Consider the following 22,105-nt stretch of genomic DNA (forward strand, 5'->3'; position numbering starts at 1 on the left):
TATAATATTTTAATTTTAGCTAGAAATCTATTGCTTAAGTTTTAAAAAATTAAAAATTCTATTCTAACTAAAATTTAATTTATCTTATTATGATAGTTTAATTTATGTAACAGTCTATTATTTAACTTTCAAAAAATTCTACTAAAATTCTAATTCTAATACCAAAAATTTCAAGAAAGTTAAAATAAAATTTTATATTTTATATATTTTTTCAGGTAACAAATTTTTGCTTAAATTTGAAAAAGAAACTACCTCTGGATTTTCTAATACTAAATTTTTTGCATTTTCTTTAAAAAAAAAAAAAAAAAAGATAAGATTTAATTTGATTCTCCATTTCACTCCTCTCGGAAGTGAAACTACAATTCCGCCGCAATTTTTTGAATCCAATGGTAAACACATCCCCGCACGTTTCTCATTCCTAGGATCATATAACTGTCCCCAAAATCAAATAACCGCCACGTCCCACCACCTTTCTACTAAGCCCATGTATTTCTACGCCACTCACGTTACAGTCTTTCACTCTACAACTACCACTACTAGTTCTACATCACATGGTATATAATTTACTCCTTGAAACTGATCCATAAACTCTCTCACCACTACCGTTGTTTAAAGTTTTAAACCTTTTCAGATAGTCTGTCTAAGAAAAGCAAACCAAGAACACACAAACATCATGGCATCAATCTCTGCTCCCTTCTGCACTTGCATGGTGATGATGATGGTCATGTTGGTCACTACCAATGTGCCAGTTGAAGCTGCGAAGGAGTTCAAAGTTGGTGGTGATATGGGTTGGGTACTACCTGATGCTAACAACTCTGCAACCTATAACCAGTGGGCTTCAAGGAACAGATTTCACATTGGAGATTCTCTCTGTGAGTCTGTTAACAATATTTTTAGTACTAGCTAGTATATTGAAAAAGAAAAAAAAAAAATCACATGCTGAATGATTAATTTACGTGGTTTGGTTGAGAAAATTGTGTAGAAAGTTATGGTTAGTCTGTATAGTTTTTCTTTCCTGGTTTTTGAGGTTAAGCAAGAAACAAGGCAGTTGGGTTTGAATGATTATATGCATGCTTGAAAGTGAAATTCTTTGTTGTCCTTTTACTTTGAAGTAAGATAGTGTAGAGGGAAATTATTCTTTGTTTTGGTTTATGCAAATCGTTTTAGATAATTTGAATCCAACAGCTTGGTTTTAGGGGATAAAATATATGTTGAGAATATGGGACTTCTTAAGGTTGAATTATTTTGGTTGCAGCTGGTGATCATATGTGCTTCTGAAAGAAATATAGAAGTTGCACTTCCTAACACAATTGGACAAGAACATTTTGCATATGTATCTCACAATATAGTGTATTTGGGTTGGTTATTAGTCATAAGAAAGTGTTCTTAACTGCGTTTAGAGCTTTTTGCTAAAAGATTATCGGCTTACTTGCTGAAAATTGGTTATATTTGTACCTAGAAAAAGTGTGAGCAAATAAAAAAAAAATTATAAAAAAAGTCTCTTGCCAAACACACTTGAATCTCCTATATTTGGTGTTTTTCTCAATTTTTTTTTTCCTCATTTGGTGTTTTCATCCCCCTATTATATTACTTCTTTTATTTGTACAGCTTTTGAGTACCAGAATGATTCAGTTCTTGTGGTGGACAAATGGGACTACTACCATTGCAACACAACCGAGCCTATCACTTCCTTCAGCAATGGAAAGAGTGTCATCCAGCTTGATAGGTCTGGGCCTTTCTACTTCATTAGTGGGGACACTGATAACTGCAAGCATGGCCAGCGGTTACTTGTTGAAGTGATGTCTATGCACATGCACCATATCCCTCCATCTCCTCCATCAATTGCCTTTCCCCCTGGTTCAGACACCGGGACTGACCCTGCGTCTTCAGCAATCAGCACCGCTCCTGCTCCATCACCAAGTTCAGGAATTCAAATTTCAGCCACACTTGGTTCAGTCTCTATGGCTCTTATTGCCATCTCTTTTATTTTTCTATGGTTTGAACCATAGACTATTTTTATGTCATCATTTGTGCTGGTTTTCTTTTTCAGTCAGATTCCGGCTGTTAGGATCTATTGTGTCTGCCCATTCATATGACTTATTTATCATTTATTAAACATTGTTTGTTTCTTTATGTTGGGAGTTGAGAATCATGTTTTAATACTTTAAACATTGCAATTCAGTCAGTACTTCAGCTAAATTGGTAGTTTTTCTTATGAGCATGTTTCACAGTTTTCACTTGCTTAATTTTCCAAGGTTCAAGGGAAAGGCCAGTGGTAATAGTATTCTCTTTGTGGTGTCCCAAGTTTATGATTTGAACCCCACCATCCCACCTCCCCCACTACCCGTCTCAAAAAAAAAAAAAAAAAAAAAAAAAAAAAAAAAAAAAAAAAAGAAAAGAAAAAAAAAAGTGAACGTTTCCTGGAAAGTATAGATATGCACCGGTGACCTTCCTAAAACAAGCAATGAAGACTTTTCCATAAGCTGACCCTCAACCCTGGAGTCCCCTACTTCCCCCCCCCCCCCGCCCCCCAAGAAATTTTACTGGAATATAGAAAAATTCAATTTTTTTTTTCCGGGTAGTTTGGTTTTAGCCTCCAAATGGACCAGAGAATTATTATTTGAATGTTTATGTAATTGCATGAGTAGACATGAAATACTAATTTTGCATTCAATTTATATTCTTGGCTAGAAATACAAGATTCTTAAAGGCATTAAGAAAGACAATGCTACATATCTTTAATTAAAGTAACAAGAGGGGGGGAGTGGTGACAGTTTTTAGTATGAGTGATATCCTTGATGGTAGGAACTCTCAACATCTGAATTGAATGAATGTAGGGTTTGCATCCTGATGCTTGCAAGTCTGTCACTGCTTTTCTTTCTCTCTTTTCTCCATTTCTGCTTTCGAAGCCAATGTTCTATCATCATAACAGTTAACCCAAGAAAACACGTGCCTATAGTCCCTCCACCAATTGACAGTAAAACTACAAACATCCAATCTGTTCCCTTAACATGGGGAATGATGACCCATGTTGCTGCAAAATAAGCCGTTGCCATGAATGACACTGCCACCCACATGACCTTGTGAGCAACCTTCAGTATCATCATCTGAGGTTTTCTTTGGAAAGGAATGATGCTGACTAGAACAACAACAATACATAGAGATGTGAACAATGCGATATTATTGCTTAATGTAAATACCTTGAAAGCTGTTGTTTGGCACACCATGGACTTTCCTTTGAGTGGTCCCTCCTGATAGATGCCACCAGGAGGGCTTATACCTGCTGCAAATGTAACTGTGGCAATCAAAATAGCCACTAGTGTAATTGTGTTCCTGGCATTCTGAACTGCCTCACTATATATCTCATCTTGCTTACTCTGACGACTTCTATAAAGTGCTGCTAGTTCTCCCTGTCGTCTTTCACTGAGATGTTTCTGTTGCCCAAAACTGGTCAGGGTACTAGTCAGGGAATTACTAGTCTGCTTGGACGAGCACTCCGGTTCAGACGTGTTATTATCCTGAATTTCACAAATTTTTTCTACTTGCTGCTGGATCAGTTTTATGTGCACATTTCCACTGGCCTGGTCAAAGATGTCAAGTGCTGTGAGTCCCTTATGGTTCTGGTAACTGAAATCCACTGTTGTTTTGTTGATTAAGTACTCCACAATCTGTAACAAAATTGAAATTCAGAAGTCTAGTTAGGAAACACACATATACTACCAACATCATCATCATCAACATCAACAATCAAGTTAAACCTTCATTACAAACAATAAATAAATAAAAATGTCATGTGAAAGAAATATTACTATTGTCATGATCTATCCTTGGGGATTTAGGCATGGGGCACAGCAGAACTTTGGTATGATAAAGTAGGATACTAACTTCTGCAAACCACACATGCATAAACACACACACACACACAAACCATAGACATGACAAAGGTACTTGGAAATATTTACTATGCATCTGACACAACTAGTAAAAAATTATAGTAGATTCTTCTGCAAAACTTTAGTACTTAGATATATCATGTACACATGACTTCACCACAGGCTGGTCTAGTATCACAGCTATCAATTATAACAGGTTTCATTTTCATTTCTCACCTGATGGTGACCTCCAGAGACTGCAATATGGAAGATGGTGTTACCATATTGATCTGGGCAGTGGAAGATATTGGTATCATTGAAAACATGCACCAAGTATTTGAAAGCATCATAGTGGTTGTATCTCACAATTAGATGAAAAACGGTCTCTCCATTCTTTGTGTGACACTGAAAAGATGTTGGAGCCATAGACATGAATTCTTTTAGAATTGCAGTGTTGCCATTCATCGCAGCCAAGTGCAAAGGTGTGTAACCATCATTATTGAATTCCAGAGCAAGTTCTGCACCAGCTTTTAGGAGCATTCTCGTTATCTCCACGTTCCCTCTATGACAAGAGCAGTGCAGTGGTGAATAACCATTCCTGTCAATCTTTTGAGGAAAGTCTGGCCACACCTCTAAAATCTTCCTAACAATACCTGCATCAGCAACTCTAATTTATCAATTCATAGGCAGAATTTAGCTGAGCAACTGAAATTTACATTGCAAATCATCTGAATATTTGATTCAGTCTGAAATTATCAGCAGCTGGACTTAGGCATGGATAAATAGAGATTCTCATGCCTAATTTATTGGCAATATGCTCAGCAGTGAAAAGTTAGCAAATAGAACTTTACTACCTACCTGTGTATCCTCTTGAAACAGCAACATGAAGGCTGTTTTGAACAAAGCTATCTTCTTCCAACCCCTGCACCCAAGGCTTACTCAAAAGGAGCTTGACCACATTGAGATGCCCATGACTACAAGCCAGGTAAAATGCACTCTGGTTGTCAGAATTAAGCTTACAAGCTGCCCAAGGACTGGCATCCAATAGCAGCGGTAAGACCTTGACATTCCCCTGACGGCAAGCTTCATGCAATGGAGTCTCCAGCTTGCTATTCTCAGCTGTAACCATGTCAGGGCACAGCTTGATAATTTCTGTGACCAAGTCGATATTATCAAATCTTGAGGCCAGGTGCAGTGGCGTGTGTAATGTTTTAGCCGTTCTTTGTTGGAGAATTTCTCCATTATCGCGAACTAAATTCATAAAAGTGCGTCTTTCATTTTTAGCAATCGCCTCAAAAAGGCTTGAATCCATTTACTTAAAACTTCCAAGAATTACTCTACAAGGAGCAAGATAATCAGATGGAAAATTTTGTTGGCACTGTTTTTGCAAATGATAGCTGCTTTTGCATTTTCAGCTGGTTAGATTCTGCTGCAAATATTGCAAAGAAATAAAAAGGCTAAGCAACGCGGTTTAAGGAAACCCCTTTGAGAAATGCAGCAACCAAGTTCTCAGCATCTTCAAGGAAGATCACTAGTATTGTGGGCCTGTGGCATTTGGATATTTTTCTTTTTCTTTAAAGTTAAAACCATTGTAATATACTGTTAAGCCACAAATACAATATGACAAAGTCAAATATGAAGCACTCGTGTGGTTATGGTTTAGTCGTTTAGATATGAATTTTCCTCACATTCTATGTGCTTTCATTGAACCTTTTCACTCTATAAACTCTGCCATATTGATGGAAGAGGAAAATTCAGGTAGCTTTCCATGTAATGAACATTACTGAATTAAAGGAAGATCGAATCTTTGATGAAAGAATCAATGGCGGGACCCTCCATGCTTCATGATTTTAATACTATTTCATTCTTGTCTTCTCTCCTCTTCCAAGTCAATTACATGGATCGGCCTTCTAGACTTGTACAATCAAATCCAATCCTCTGGATGAGTTTGCCATTGTAATGGGAAATAGTTCTGTATAAACCAAGCAATACTTAGAATGACCAAAAGATTTAGTGCTTGTTTAGCATCTAATTTTGAAACCGCACTTTTTCAAAGGACAGTTTTTTAATGTAGTACAGTTTTACCAAAAGCCATTTAAAAAAAAAAGACAGTAGCTATACTAATTTCTAATTGTCATCCTTATGAACTGTTCTTGCTTTTACAAGCCATAAATCTCGTGTAATTCATATTTTGTTGAGTCGAAAGAATTGTTTTTTGCAATCCACTTTTATATAGGTGAGTGACATTCGAAATATACTATTCTATCAATTTGATGTTTGAAACATTGTCAATATAGTTTTTTTTTTTAGGTGCAATATGTTAGATTTCCATTTAAATTAAAATATATGACCATATATGGTCAATGACGCATAAACAACGTTATCTTTATTAAAGATAATTAATTTTAATATAACACATGTTTAAATTTAACTAGAAAACCTAATATACTGCACAAATTATATATCCCTAAGTTTACCCATCTTCAAATATATCACACGTTATCAAGAAGTTCTATTACACATAGACCTCACCTACAAGTCAATAAAGCCAATAATGCTAACATTATTTTGTCTATGTGTAATCCTATGCCGAGCGATAGATCAAACATGCCAACCCACGTAACATATTTTCACTACCTACAGACTTTGAAAATTTTATTTTCTTTGTAATAATATTGTATAATAAAATAAAAGATACATTTATGAAATTAATTATACATAAAAAATTATCTGAATTGATTTATTTCCATAAAGTAGCATTTTTCTTTTTTCCACATGACAAAGGTAATTTGAAGTGTTTACTATGCATCTGACAAAACTCAATAAAAAATTATAACAGATTTATGTACACAACTTTATTTCTTAAATATGATATGTAGAAATGATTGCACAATAGGCTGTTCTAATTTTAGACTTGACACACATTAAACCAAAGAGTTTTAAATATGTTACTTTAAATCTCATACTTTCACAAATATATCCAAAAAAAAAAAATCCAAATTTGGGGTTTAAAGTGTCCTATTTATGAAAGCGTGGGGTTTAAAATATCTTGTTTAAAAATGTAGGGTATAATGTGTCCCAAATATAAAATTACAGGATTTTTTAAAGTTCTTTCTTCCATAAGTTCCCATCAGATTATTGTGCTCTATGTAGAGTGACTCTCTTTTTCTTTCTAATATATAGATAGCCAGATAGATAGTAGAGGGTTGTTGGTGTTTAAACCACAAACATCAGGTATCATAAAGGAAGTTAGTAACATTAGACTTTTTCTCAATCTTGAATCTTGAAAGCCAGGTATTACTTTCTTTGTTGGAGAACCTTTCAATTCTTGTGAACTAAACTCATTAAAGTTTGAATCTTATGTTTAATAATTATCAATCAATTATCAATTATCAATTATCAATTATATATATATATATGTTCCTCAAAAAAAAAAAAAATATATATATATATATATAAAAGCATAAACCTCATGTGGGAGAACATGAAGTTCTGCCAAGTAGCACATTTGTTGAGCTTCTCTCATTTATACTTCCACCTCATCAAATTTTACATTTATGTAAAACTTTTAATTCATTGAATGTGTCAATGAAGTTAATACACATTAATTATATATAAGTATGCACTAATTATATATATATATATATATATGTTTCTCAAAACAAAATTTATATATATAAGAATTTTATATGATTTTTTTCTTAAAAAAATATATAAGAAAGAAAAAACATCACATGAGAGACCATGCAATTCTGTCATGTGGCGCTTTGTAAGAGTAATTTTTCATTTAGCTTTACACCTCAACTTCTTTACATATTTGGATTATAATAAAATTCTATTAATAGGATATCACTATTTTCACTGACTATTTAACTTACCACAATCATACTTCAATAACATAAACATGACATCATAAATTTTAGATGATATTTCCATAAGCCAACTAAACATTTACATTTTTCTCAAAAAAAAAAAAAAAAAAAAAAAAAAAAAAAAACCTAAACATTTACATGAAATTACAAATTTTTTATGTTAACTCCAAACAATCAACTTATTACAACACTTTTTTTTTTTTGGAGAAGATATTACACCACATAATAACTAATTTCTAATTTATGTAACTTTTTCTCTATAGTTTAAATTCTTCATCCCCTTAATTTTGTATTACATCATTAATTCAACAAAAATCTCTTCATGTTATTGCAACATTACTTCATGTTATTACTTTAAAATATTTTGAATATTCTATATAAGTTTTTTACATAACAGCTTAAGGCATTATTTGCACATTGCACGGGACCATGGCTAGTTGCATCTAAAAGCCTTTGGTCCATCTTCTTAAGCTTTAAGAATGACTCTCTCTCTCTAGCCAATAGCCTTAGTGCAACTAGCACCTCCTGGTATTTCCAATAGAAGCATCTATGGTTCAAATTCTCCTACCCTCAACTATCGAATTTAAAAAGAAAAAGAAAAAAAAGTGACTTCCTGTGCATAGAGCATGATAACCACATGGGCACATAGGTTCCCATTGCTAAGTCCTATCTTCTTTGAGAAATGAAGCTGCCAAGTTCTAAGCATATTCAGGGAAGATCACTAGTAATGCAACATTTGGATATTCTCCTTTTCAGTTTTCACTCTACCATTTTGATGGAAGATAAAAATTCTAGCAACTTTCCATGTACTTGACATTAATGACTAAAAGGGACTCGAAGCTGAGATGAAGCATATTCAGGGAAGATCACTAGTAATGCAACATTTGGATATTCTCCGTTCAGTTTTCACTCTACCATTTTGATGGAAGACAAAAATTCTAGCAACTTTCCATGTACTTGACATTAATGACTAAAAGGGACTCGAAGTTGAGATGAAAAAACCAATGATTGACCCTTAATGCTTGATGATATTTATAGTAGGGTAAGACTTAGATATAGTACTTAGAGGTGTTGTTCCTTATGTTCCACTCTTAAGATTTGCCATGTGGTTTTCTTCTCATTAGATGAAAGTATATTTTTTAGTTAAATAGTCACATGACAGAATCTTAAGAGGTAAACTTAAGAAACAACACCTAAGATATTGATATAAGTTTTGTCCTTTACAGTAAGCCTTACTATGCAAATTTTGGTGGGCTTAAGTGCTTGTGTGACTTTCCAAGGACTTACTCTTATATTTGTATCATTCTCTTCCAAGTCAATAATATAAATTAGCTTTAGGGTATCAGCTAGGCAGGTTAAGCAGGTTTTGGATAAGATCATATAAGATAAGGAAAATATTTAGATAGTTCTAGTGCATTGCTTTGGGCTTGCATAAAGGGAATGAGCTTTACACATAGGTCCCACCATGAGGCCCACTGCCCACCTCCTTTGTGAGAGACCAAAGCAGTGCTCCAAGACTATTTAAGCATTGCTCATAAGATAATAGATGGTCTTCTATCTTGCCAGTAGGAAAATCACTAACTTTAGGAAAATGTTTTGTCACCAATGACTAGTTTTCTAGTAATTTGAATCATTTCCTGTGTTTGAAATGTGTTTAAAAAAAAATAATAATAATTAGATAAATAAGAATTCTTATGCATGAAAACAGATTCTTAATAGGAAAATGTTTTTAAATTTTTGGTCTCTATGTGAGCCTAGGAGAACATATTCCAAATTTAGAATTTATACAAGAAGTTTAAATGAGAAAGTGACTAATTTGAGAAAAAAAAATTATTTAGAAAAAAGGTTAGCAGCAATCAACCACTCCTTAGGAACCTCCTTCTGTCTTTCAGTCCTAGAAGTTGGGTTAACTTCGTTGCAGCAATCACGCTAGATGCATGCTTCTTTCCTATTAGTGGTTTGCCACGATTCTAATGGCCACATCCTTTTGGTCACCACTCACCATAGCAAAGGAAAATTTCTCATCTCTAGCTTGGGCCGAAGCCGAAGCAGCTCTCTTGGCAGTCTCCATAACAGTCAAAATTCATCATAGCAAAGGAACATCTTCATCTCTCTTTTTTTTATAGGAAAATTTTGATTATGGAATTTTGAAGGAACTTCTAATACTTTTTGAGATAATTTCAACTTATAATGTCTACTATAATGATATATAGTTTTTGCTTCTCCAATTTTCTAATGTTACATTTAATTTTTGTCCTAAAGCCGCTAATGGCCTAACTTATTCTCTGGCCCATTGGACTTCTCTTTGTTCAATTTAAGGACTTCAACCTATCTCATCCCTCCCTACATGGGCCTTTTGTAAGGATTTTGATAGACAGACTTTCTTTTTTTCTCTTTATCCCCGTTGGGCCTCTTTCTAATAATATTTCTATCATCTTTATCTTTTTTTTTTTTAAAAAAAAAAAAATCAATTTAAGAGAATTATAATTGATTGAGTGAGTTTTAGTTAACTCAACTGATAAAATATATGATGTTAAATACATGGGCCTTTTGTAAGGATTTTGATAGACAGACTTTCTTTTTTTCTCTTTATCCCCGTTGGGCCTCTTTCTAATAATATTTCTATCATCTTTTTTTTTTTTTTAAATCAATTTAAGAGAATTATAATTGATTGAGTCAGTTTTAATTAACTCAACTGATAAAATATATAATGTTAAATAAGAGATTTTGGGTTCAATCTTAGTGTACATTCAAATTTAATTAACATTTTTAAAAAGCGAATACTATAAGTTGAAATTATCTTAAAAAAAAAAAAAAAAAAAAAAAGACCCAGCAAGACTTTTATAAATATAAAAAATAATAATAATTAAAGACTCGTGAGTCGTCTAATTGTATTTGTATATGTAAGTCGTGAGTCTCCTATTAAAGTCGTGAGTCCCATTGTTACCATTATTATCTTTCTCTCATAACTTTCAAAATCCAAAAACCCAGGCCCGTTTTCCTTTAATAAATCCTTACATATTCTTAAACCAATCAAAAACCCACGATCCAAACTATAACTGGGAGTTTGGTACCAAAGACAACGAAGAAGAAAACGAAAGAGTTGGAGCACATGGAAGGGAGTGACAGAGTGTTGACTTGGCTGTTTTTTTTTTTTTTACCTGCGGTACTATTTCTCTCTCCCATGATATTTGTTATGTTTTAGAGTTGGCAAATTCCATGATAATATAACTGTCAAATGAGTCTGTAACCGTTCAAATGAGTTCAAGATCATTTATACAAGAAGCAACTCAAGAAAAAGCAATTAATTCCGCTTATAATAAACTAAAGGGGGTCTAAATCACTTTTCACTATTGACTTTTGTAATCAATATGATTGGTTTCTCAATTCAAACTTAAATACTTTAGATTTTTAACTAACCACCCAAGACCAAGAGTTTTGTGATTTGATGCATTCTATGCATGATATTGAAGTTTAAAAAGTGATGTGTTAACTTTTAAACACATCACAAAAAATTAATTAAGAAATTTATCCAAGGGAAGATCTTGTAACACACTCACTATAGCACACTTTGTAGAGACTGCTTAACCTTGGAAGCTAATTTGCGTGCTATTGGGATTGAGTTGAAAGCCTACCACTTCCTTTGAAATCATGTTTTGAAAGCACGAGTTGATTTAAGTTCAAATTGTGGAATTGTGTGTAGGGAGGGTGCAATAGCGAGTGTGTGATAATCATTACTCTTTATCTAATATGTAATTGATGTGGCACCAATAAATATCATTGTCTGACATTAACTTTAGCATCTTCCTTCAATTTAAAATAGTTTGGATATCGCACCAAACACCAAATTAGAGTTTGTGATTTTGTACATTCAATGATGATGTTAAGTTGTTAACCTTACAATGTGTGTTAATTTAAAGCACAAAGCAAAAATTTTAATTAAGAAATTCATTTTAACATGTAGTTGACATGGCACCAATCACTATCATGCATTTTGTTAAAACTGATATTAGCTTTAGCATTTTCTGGTAGATACATTGTTTTCAAATTAGAACAGACTGTTTCCGGTGGTCTGTTATTATAAATTCGAGTTTATGACATATAACCTCTATTTAGTTATTCATGTATAGCTCCAGGAAGTCTCATGGTTACAATTAGTTATATTAATGTTCTTATTAACATTATGACATTGTTTATTAACATTCAAAAAGAATACACACACACACACACAAAAAACTTTGAGACTAGTTTTTAGAATGGGTGATATCCTTGAAGGTTGGAGCTCTCAAGATCGGAAAAGAATGTAAGGTTTGCATTCTGTTGTCTGCAAGTCTGTCCCCGTTTTTCTTTCTCTCTTTTCGCCATTTCTGCTTTCGATTCCAATGCTTAACCATCATCACAGTTAACCCAAGAAAAGCTGTGCCTATAGTGCCTCCACTAATCGACAGTAACACCACAAATATCCATTCTGTTCCCTTACCATCTGGAATGATGACCCATGTTGCTGCAATGTAAGCTGTTGTCATGAACGACAATGCTATCCACATTACCTTGTGAGCAACCTTCAGTATCATCATCTGAGGTTTTCTTTGGAAAGGAATGATGCCAACAAGAACAACAACAATACATAGAGAAGTGAACAATGCGATATTATTGCTTAATACAAATACCTTGAAAGCTGTTGTTTTGTACACCACGGACTTTCCTTTCAGTGGTCCATCCTGATAGACACCACCCGGGGGGCTTATACAAGCTGAAAATGTAACTGTGGCAATCAAAATAGCCACCAGTGTAATCGTGTTCCTGGCATTCTGAACTGCCTCTCTGTATGTCTCGTCTTGCTTGTTTTGATGAAATCTATAAAGTTCTACTAGCTCTTCCCATCGTTTTCCACTGCGACATTTCTGTTGCCCAAAACTGGTCAGGGTATTAGTAGTCTGCTTCAACAAGCATTCTGGTTCGGATGTGTTACTGTCCTGAATTTCAGAATTTTGTTCCACTTGATGCTTGATCCATTTAATATGCACATTTCCATCGGCCTGGTTGAGGATATCAAGGGCTGTGAGTCCTTTATGGTTCTGGTAACTAATATCCACCACTGTTTGTTGATCAAGTAATCCACAATCTGTAACAAATTGGAATTTCAGAAGTTTAATTAGGAAAAATACACATGCACACAATAAAACCAGTAGAAGCATCGACAATCAAGTTTAATCTATGTAACACACATTTACAAATCTTTCCATTTGAAAGAAATGTTACTATCTGACTTCAGCAGTCCTTGAGGACTTGGGCTTGGGACACAACAGAACTTGGTTATGATTTTTAAAGTAGGATACCTCACATACCCTAACATGCACAAACACACACGCACCATATACACGACAAGGTACTATTAAGTGTTCACTGTCTATTTGATGCAATTCAGCCGAAATTATAAATGTGTATCTGCACAATTTTAGTACTTCATATATTTCAACTGGACATGACTGCACCATAGGCTGTTCTATTTTCTCAACTATGAATTATACAACAGATATCATTTTCATTTCTCACCTGATGGTGACCTCCAGAGGCTGCAATATGTAAGATTGTGTTACCATATTGATCTGGACAGTGGAATATATCGGTATCATTGAAAATATGTACCAAGTATAAGAAAGCATTGTAGTGGTTGTATCTCACAGTTAGATGAAAAACATTCTTTCCATTCTTCGTGTAACACTGATAAGATGTTGGAGTCATTGAAGTGAATTCTTCTAGAATTGCAGTGTTGCCATTCATTGCTGCCAAGTGCAAAGGTGTGTAACCATCATTATTAAATTCCTGAGCAAGGTCTGCATCTACCTGTAGGAGCATTCTTGTTATCTCAACGTGCCCTCTATGACAAGAGCAGTGTAATGGTGAAGAAGCGTTCCTGTCAAACTTCTGAATCAAGCTTGGGCACACATCTAAAATCTTCCTAACAATTCCTGCATCACCAACTCTAGTTTGTTAATAATTAAGCATAATTTAGCTGAACAATTGAAATTTACATCACAAATCATCTACATATTTGATTTTTTAAGAAATTATCACCAGGTGGACTTAGGAATGGATGCAAAGAGAAATGCTTGTGTCAAATTGCTTGGTGATGTGTTCAACAGGGAAAAGTTAATTATCAGAAGTTGACAACCTACCTGTGTGTCCTCTTGACACAGCAACATGAAGGCAATTTTGAACAAGATCATCTTCTTCCAACCCCTATAAACAAGGCTTACTCAAAAGGAGCTTAACCACATCGAGATTCCCATGATTGCAAGCCATAAGAAAGCCACTCTGGTTGTCAGAGTTAAGCTTACAAGCTGCCCAGGAATTGATATCCAATAGCAGCTTTAAGACATCAACATTCCCTTGACAACAAGCTTCATGCAATGGAGTCTCCAGCTTGCTATTATTAGCAGCAACCATGTCAGGGCACAACTTGATAATTTCTGTGACCAATTCAATATGTCCAAATCTTGAAGCCAGGTGCAATGGTGTAAGGTATTAGCTGTTCTTTGTTGGAGAATTTCTTCATTCTCGTTAACTAAACTCATAAAAGCTTGTCTGTCATTCTTACAAATTGCCTCTAAAAGCCTTTGGTCCATTTACTTAAGCTTCAAGGCTCACTCTATGAAAAGCAAGATAGTCAGATAGAAATTTGTGTTGGCACTGCTTATGGCAATGATAATTGCTTTTCTGATTCAGTTGGTTAAATTTTGTGCAAGAAATCGGAAAGGAATAAGACAACTGAACAATGCAGTTAAGATATCCCTCCTTTGCTCTATGGAACCTTTTTAACTGCAAACTTCCTATGTTCTCTGGAAATGCAGCTGATATGTTCTAAGCATCTTCGAGGAATATCTCTAGTATTGCAACAATTAAATATCTTCCTTTTCTTAAGGCCTCGCAATATACTCTTATGCCAGAAATTTCATATGAAAAGTCAAATATTAAACAATCAGCATAGATGAAAGAGGCAATGGTTGACTTATAAAAAAGTCAATGATTGATGATTTTGACACTACTTTCATTTATTTTATCTCTTCCAAGTCAATGATATGAATTAGCCTTAGACAAATCACCACCCATCTCACTCCGAAAAGGGAAAAAGAGGAAGGCCATATAAAATTCATTCTGTCGATGAGTTTGCCATTGTGATGGCAGATAGTTCAGTATAAAACATAAAACAGTTACACTGGCCTAGACATTAGGTTCAGTTCGTATTGTTATCCTGATAAATGAACTTCCTGCTTTTACATACCATCAAGCTAGTGTAATTTTCTAGTTACTGTCAAATCATGCTGAAACAAAACGAATATATATATATATATATATATTCGTCTATATAGATGATATCCACATTTATATATATGATATTCAAACTATATCAGTGTACCAATTTGATATCTGAAATAATGATAACATATTGCTCAATTTTAGTATACATACTTATAAATTATATACTTGCAAGTTATCTATCAAATAAATAAATTTATATACTTGTAAATTGTAAGCACATTAACAAATTAGAACTTAATCAGGAAAAGTGAAATGCATATGTGATTATTTATTTCAAGGAAAATTTAAAAGTTTGAGAAGACTAGTTTAAATAATTAAATATGATCTGACTAGTTTAAAGAATTAAATATGATCCTCAATCTTCAAACATATAACCTGTTATAAAGTGGTTCTATAACCCATAGACCTCATCATGCTAACATTATTATTGTCAATGTGTAATCCTAGGCCTAGCGAGAGCTCAATAATCTGATCTACCTGTGCAACGGTCCATGGTCCAGGTCAATTTAAATGAAGTACATGATGAGGAACACCCTTAGAAGCCTAATCTGCCAACCTAAATAACATATTCTACCTACCTATCATGCATTGGTAACTTCCCAGGGTAATGACCTGACTGACTTACTCACCCCTTATCCAGCAAGATCTGTAAGAAGTCAACTGCCATTTCAGGTAACTTTCCTTGTTTTCAGTTGTTGGGTTTGGTTTTGCTTCTGCTCCATTTTATTTTGATTGTTGACCAAAAAAACAAAAACAAAAAAATGAAAAAAGAAAAATATTCTAAATCCTGTTCTAGTATTAGGCTTGGTCTCAAATGGTGGTTTTGCTTCTTTGGTGTTCTATGTAACAAAAAAACTAAATATAATTCTTGTCGATTCATTTGTTTGAATTGGTTAAGACCTTGGAAATTAGAATGTTCCTTAAAATTTATATTCAGCTTAGCCCAGTTTGATTGTTTGGCTTAGTTTAGTTTAGTTTATTTGTTTTTTTTTCTTTGAAGTTTCAAATTTTCATGAACCCAAATTTTTTCCCCCCAGTTCTTTAAAGTAATCAAGAAGAGTGTAGTAGGAGACATGGATCAAACTCAGGACCTTCCACTCTGATACCATGTTAGATTATTGATTGTCCCAAAAGCTTAAGCTATTGGATACGGTAAATTTAATCACTTAACCACACAATTCTAACAATATTAATTTTTTTTTTTCTCTTTTCCCATAAAAAACTTTCGTAAAATGATTCACTAACAAATACCCTTAGGGCATTTGCTAACATTTCCCATATATATATATATATATATATATATATGTATATATAGTAGCAGGTGAGAGAGAAAGTTCTTCCTAGAAAACAAATCTGTGAAATATGTTCAAATTTCGCTACTTTTCTTAGTCATGGTTTAAGCTTGCTATGAAATTTTCTTGTGTTAAATATCTTGGATTTCCCGTCAATATGCACTACTGTCAAAGTATGTTTTATATAACATTTCGAAAGGCACCTTGTTGTTTCCATAGCACTTTTTACTGTTCTAATTTTCTGAATAGTTGATGGTTGGATAGATTACTAAACTGGATACTTGATTGCACAGTAATTTGATTTAGTTAGGATGCTTGATTAGGCAGTAAGGGAACCGGTAGAGTCAATTTGGATTTAATGGTCATTAGAACAAGTAATGTGATTATTGAACTGGAAGGAAACAACTTATGTTTTCTTAGAGCCTTTGTAGAGTTGGAAGCACCAATTGTTGGGAAATTCTTTCATAAACATATTTAGGAATTAGGATCACACTTTTCAAAATTTTCTATCAGAATAAAAATACAATTACCATATGCCTTTTCATTTTTTCCAATTATGTGCAATGATTTTCCTTCCTTTGTAAACCAAATGAAATCCTTGGAAAACAAGAAATAAAACATTTTCAATGAATGAGAACAAAACGTACAAACTACAAAATGATTTTCAAAGCAAATACTTAAGTTCCCAACTATTTTTGCAAAATTAGGCTGCCGAGTAGATTTCACTCTAACCAGCTTGTTGCTGCTTTAAGATCAAATAAGTTACTCTTTCCTCAATTTTGACTGTTCAGTATGCATGATATCCTAGGCATCTGGAACTAGTAAGGTCGGAGTTGGTGGAGAAATTGGATTTGGATTCTGATCGAGTTTCATCTCTAGTGTTAGAGTTTGTGGAGTGAGACTTGATGTCGAGTTTGATGTCAGGCTTAGCAGATTGTGACTGGGTTTTGCTATCAGTGAGCGCAACAGTCCCTTGCTTTTTACCTTTGTCTTTCCTCCACTTCAACTTCCTCAACCAGTGTCTAGCCAACACAACTCCAAGATAGAAGAATAGAGTTCCCATGGTTGCAGCACTGATAGCAAGTATCCATTCTTTTCCATGACCATGTGGTAAAATTATCCATGTGGCTGCAACATAAGATGTAGCCACAAATGAGACAGCCAACCAAATGACTTTGTGAGTAACAACCAGTAGCATCATTAGTAGTTTTCTTTGAAAAGGAATGATACTGACTAGAATTATAACAATGCTCGAAGATGTGAACAATGCAAAGTTGTTGCTTATTGTAAAGACCTTGAAAGCTGTTGTTCCAGCCACTGTTGAATTTCCACTCAATGATTGTTGCTGGTAAACAACACCAGGAGGCTTTAATCCAGCAGTAAAAGTAACTGTGGCAATCAGAATGGCAACAAGTGTAATTGTGTTCCTGGCATTTCACAGTGCCTCCCTGTATATATGTTGCCTACTTCGATGGTCATTATAAAGTTTAGTTAGTTCTACCTTTCGTCTTCTGCTGAGGAGCTTATATCACTGCAAATTGGTCAAGGAGCTAGTTGTCTTCTTTGGTGAATGATCTGGCTTAGTTGAGTTGTCCTCCTGAATTTTCTGTCTCTTCAACTTGATGGTGGTGTGCATTTACTTCATAATTTCCTTGGTTGGGTGGATCACCAAAGTCCTTTGTTAGGGGCAACCTGGATACAATATCTAATCTAATTTGCCTCCCAAGTGTCCTCAAATATGCCTGGATTAGTTCCTTCAACTTCTTTTGAATGTAAAATTTTCATGTTAATACCACCAGCTCTCTCCAACATAGCTTTAATATGTCGGAATTTATCAATACTACCTGCCTGGTCTTGGATGCCAAGAGCTGTGAGTCCCTCATAATTCTGAGAGTTGATCTCCACTGTTTTTTTTTGTTAATAACTCCACAATCTGGAACAAACTCCACAGTTATGTTTTAATACTTTGAACATTGCAATTCAGTCAGGACCTCAAATAAATTTGTAGCTTTTCTTTTGAGCATGTTTTACTGTTTTCACTTGCTTAATTAGCCAAGGTTCAAGTAATAGCCCAGCTGTAATGGCATTTTTTGTGGTGTCCCAAGTCTGTGGTTTGAACCCCATCATCCCACCTCCCCCACTATCTACTACCCATCTAAAAATTTAAATAAATAAATAAACCTCAAAAGGCAAAAGTAAACTGAGTTTACTGGAAAATTATTGTTATGCACTGGTGACGCCTTCCTAAAACAAGCAATGAAGACTTTTCCCTAAGCTGACTCTCAACCCTGGAGTCTTCCTATGGACATTTCGCCACCTCCCCCCCCCCCCCCCCCCCCTCCTCTCGCGTAATAACATTCAATTTTTTTCCAGGCAGTTTGGTTATAGCATCCAAATGGATTGGAAGATTATTATTTGAATGTTTATGTAATTGGATGTATGCATTGCGGAGGATGAGTAGACATGAAATACTGGTTATGCATTCAATTTATATTCATGGCTACAAAATACAAATATAATTAAGATTCTTAAATGCATTAAGAAAGACAATTCTACCTATCCGTAATTAAAGTAACAAGGGGGGGAGTGCTGTGAATTTTTAGTATGAGTGATATCCTTGATGGCAGGAACTCTCAACATCTGAATTGAAAGAATATAAGGTTTGCATCCTGATGCTTGCAAGTCTGTCACCGCTTTTCTCTCTCTTTTCTCCATTTCTGCTTTCGAAGCCAATGTTCTATCATCATAACAGTTAACCCAAGAAAACATGTGCCTACGGTCCCTCCACCAATTGACAGTAAAACTACAAATATCCACTCTGTTCCCTTACCATGGGGAATGATGACCCATGTTGCTGCAACATAAGCTGTTGCCATGAATGACACTGCCACCCACATGACCTTGTGAGAACCTTCAGTATTATTATCTGAGGTTTTCTTTGGAAAGGAATGATGCTGACTAGAACAACAACAATACATAGAGATGTTAACAATGCGATATTATTGCTTAATGTGAATACCTTGAAAGCTGTTGTTTTGCACACCATGGACTTTCCTTTGAGTGGTCCATCTTGATAGATGCCACCAGGAGGGCTTATACCTGCTGCAAATGTAACTGTGGCAATCAAATAGCCACTAGTGTAATTGTGTTCCTGGCATTCTGAACTGCCTCACTATATATCTCATCTTGCTTACTCTGACAACTTTTATAAAGTTCTGCTAGTTCTCCCTGTCGTCTTTCACTGAGACGTTTCTGTTGCCCCAGACTGGTCAGGGTACTAGTCAGGGAATTATTAGTCTGCTTGGACGAGCATTCTGGTTCAGACGTGTTATTATCCTGAATTTCACAAATTTTTTCTACTTGCTGCTGGATCAGTTTTATATGCACATTTCCACTGGCCTGGTCAAAGATGTCAAGTGCTGTGAGTCCCTTATGGTTCTGGTAACTGAAATCCACTGTTGTTTTGTTGATTAAGTACTCCACAATCTGTAACAAATTTGAAATTCGTAAGTCTAATTTGGAAACACACATATGCAACCAATATCATCATCATCATCAACATCAACAATCAACTTAAACTTTCACTATAAACAATAAAAAAATGTCATGTGAAAGAAATATTACTATTGACATGATCTGTCCTTGGGGATATAGGCATGGGGCACCGCAGAACTTTGGTATGATATAAGAAGTAGGATACTAACTTCTGCACACCACACGTGCATAAGCACACACATACAAGCCATAGACATGACAAAGGTACTTTGAATTATTTACTATGCATCTGACACAACTAGTCAAAAATTATAGTAGATTCTTCTGCAAAACTTTAGTACCTAGATATGTCATATAGACATGACTTCACCACAGGCTGGTCTAATATCACAGCTATCAATTATAACAGGTTTCATTTTCATTCCTCACCTGATGGTGACCTCCAGAGACTGCAATATGGAAGATGGTGTTACCATATTGATCTGGGCACTGGAAGATATTGGTATCATTGAAAATATGCACCAAGTATTTGAAAGCATCATAGTGGTTGTATCTCACGATTAGATGAAAAATGGTCTCTCCATTCTTTGTGCGACACTGAAAAGATGTTGGAGCCATAGACGTGAATTCTTTTAGAATTGCATTGTACCATTCATCGCTGCCAAGTGCAAAGGTGTGTAACCATCATTATTGAATTCCAGAGCAAGTTCTGCACCAGCTTTTAGGAGCATTCTTGTTATCTCCATGTGCCCTCTATGACAAAAGCAGTGCAATGGTGAATAACCATTCCTGTCAATCTTTTGAGGAAAGTCTGGCCACACCTCTAAAATCTTCCTAACTATACCCGCATCAACAACTCTAATTTATCAATACATAGGCAGAATTTAGCTGAGCAATTGAAATTTACATTGCAAATCATCTGAATAATTAATTCAGTCCGAAATTATCAGCTGCTGGACTTAGGAATGGATAAAGACAGAAATTCTCATGCCTAATTTATTGGTAATATGCTCACAGTGAAAAGTTAGTAAATAGAACTTGCCTACCTGTATATCCTCTTGAAACAGCTACATGAAGGCTATTTTGAACAAAACTATCTTCTTCCAACCCCTGCACCCAAGGCTTACCCAAAAGGAGCTTGACCACATTGAGATGCCCATGACTGCAAGCCATGTAAAATGTGCTCTGGTTGTCAGAATTAAGCTTACAATCTGCCCAATGACTGGCATCCAATAGCAGTGGTAAGACCTTGACATTCCCTTGACAACAAGCTTCATGCAATGGAGTCTCCAGCTTGCTATTCTCAGCTGCAACCATGTCAGGGTACAACTTGATAATTTCTGTGACCAAGTCGATATTATCAAATCTTGAGGCCAGGTGCAGTGGCGTGTGTAATGTTTTAGCTGTTCTTTGTTGGAGAATTTCTTCATTCTCGCAAACTAAATTCATAAAAGTGTGTCTTTCATTTTTAGCAATCGCCTCAAAAAGGCTTGGATCCAATTACTTAAAACTTCCAAGAGTTACTCTACAAAGAGCAAGATAGTCAGATGGAAAATTTTGTTGGCACTGTTTTTGCAACTGATAGCTGCTTTTGCATTTTCAGCTGGTTAGATTCTGCAAATATTGGAAAAAAAATAAAAAAGCTAAGCAATACGGTATAAGGAAACCCCTTTGAGAAATGCAGCTACCAAGTTCTAAGCATCTTCAAGGAAGATCACTAGTATTGTCGCATTTGGATATTTTTCTTTCTTTAAGCCGTTGTAATATACTGTTAAGCCACAAATACAATATGACAAAGTCAAATATGAAGAAGCACTCGTGTGGTTATGGTTTAGTCGTTTAGATATGAATTTTCTTCACTTTCTATGTGCTTTCATTGAACCTTTTCACTCTGATGGAAGAGGACTTAGGTTGCCATTGCTAATTCCTATCTTCTCTGAGAAATGAAGCTGCCAAGTTCTAAGCATAATTAGGAAAGATCACTAGTATTGCAACATTTGGATATTCTCCTTTACAGTTTTCACTCTACCATTTTGATGAAAGACAAAAATTCTGGCAACTTTCCATGTACTTGACATTAGTGACTGAAAGGGAACTCGAAGCTGAGATGAAAGAACCAATGATGGACCCTCAATGCTTGATGATATTTACAGTAAGTCTTACTATTTAGGTTTTGGTGGGGACAGGTGTCTGTGTGACTGTCCAGAGATTTACTCTTATATAGTTATATTAGTATCATTTTGTTCCTCTC

At 34.8% G+C, this 22,105-nt stretch overlaps 3 protein-coding genes and 1 pseudogene across 3 annotated transcripts; 1 reads left to right on the plus strand and 3 right to left on the minus strand.

Moving 5' to 3' along the window:
• The first annotated feature begins 563 nt into the window (after nucleotides 1-563).
• LOC115992974 (early nodulin-like protein 1) lies at nucleotides 564-2,200 on the plus strand. Its single transcript, XM_031117230.1, has 2 exons — nucleotides 564-872; nucleotides 1,609-2,200. Exons 1-2 carry the CDS (start codon nucleotides 674-676, stop codon nucleotides 2,007-2,009), a joined length of 600 nt encoding a protein of 199 aa, XP_030973090.1. The 5' UTR covers nucleotides 564-673; the 3' UTR covers nucleotides 2,010-2,200.
• Nucleotides 2,201-2,656: 456 nt separating this feature from the next.
• Nucleotides 2,657-5,398, minus strand: LOC115992218 (ankyrin repeat-containing protein At5g02620-like). Its single transcript, XM_031116313.1, has 3 exons — nucleotides 4,731-5,398; nucleotides 4,110-4,525; nucleotides 2,657-3,668 (listed from the first exon to the last, which is right to left on the minus strand). Exons 1-3 carry the CDS (start codon nucleotides 5,182-5,184, stop codon nucleotides 2,778-2,780), a joined length of 1,761 nt encoding a protein of 586 aa, XP_030972173.1. The 5' UTR covers nucleotides 5,185-5,398; the 3' UTR covers nucleotides 2,657-2,777.
• Nucleotides 5,399-10,695: 5,297 nt separating this feature from the next.
• On the minus strand, nucleotides 10,696-14,194 carry LOC115990139 (ankyrin repeat-containing protein ITN1-like). The gene is made up of 3 exons (XM_031113996.1): nucleotides 14,005-14,194; nucleotides 13,276-13,737; nucleotides 10,696-12,947 (listed from the first exon to the last, which is right to left on the minus strand). The coding sequence occupies exons 1-3, from the start codon at nucleotides 14,192-14,194 to the stop codon at nucleotides 11,989-11,991; spliced, it is 1,611 nt and encodes a 536-aa protein (XP_030969856.1). The 3' UTR covers nucleotides 10,696-11,988.
• A 2,739-nt stretch (nucleotides 14,195-16,933) lies between these two features.
• LOC115990140 lies at nucleotides 16,934-21,354 on the minus strand (annotated as a pseudogene).
• Between the last annotated feature and the right edge of the window lie 751 nt (nucleotides 21,355-22,105).

The sequence above is a fragment of the Quercus lobata genome, chromosome 5, assembly GCF_001633185.2.
Source record: "Quercus lobata isolate SW786 chromosome 5, ValleyOak3.0 Primary Assembly, whole genome shotgun sequence".
NCBI lineage: Eukaryota > Viridiplantae > Streptophyta > Magnoliopsida > Fagales > Fagaceae > Quercus > Quercus lobata.

Bases quoted from the DNA above. Each gene is read 5' to 3' on its own strand.
- LOC115992974 (XM_031117230.1), top strand. From the start codon at position 674: ATGGCATCAATCTCTGCTCCCTTCTGCACTTGCATGGTGATGATGATG. The intron at 873-1,608 runs GTGAGTCTGTTA...TTATTTGTACAG, and splicing joins TCACATTGGAGATTCTCTCT to CTTTTGAGTACCAGAATGAT.
- LOC115992218 (XM_031116313.1), bottom strand. From the start codon at position 5,184: ATGGATTCAAGCCTTTTTGAGGCGATTGCTAAAAATGAAAGACGCACT. The intron at 4,526-4,730 runs GTAGGTAGTAAA...TTGCTGATGCAG, and splicing joins TGTTTCAAGAGGATACACAG to GTATTGTTAGGAAGATTTTA. The intron at 3,669-4,109 runs GTGAGAAATGAA...ATTTTGTTACAG, and splicing joins TCTCTGGAGGTCACCATCAG to ATTGTGGAGTACTTAATCAA.
- LOC115990139 (XM_031113996.1), bottom strand. From the start codon at position 14,194: ATGGTTGCTGCTAATAATAGCAAGCTGGAGACTCCATTGCATGAAGCT. The intron at 13,738-14,004 runs GTAAGCCTTGTT...TTAATTATTAAC, and splicing joins TGTGGTTAAGCTCCTTTTGA to AAACTAGAGTTGGTGATGCA. The intron at 12,948-13,275 runs GTATAATTCATA...ATTAAACTTGAT, and splicing joins AAATGAAAATGATATCTGTT to TGTCGATGCTTCTACTGGTT.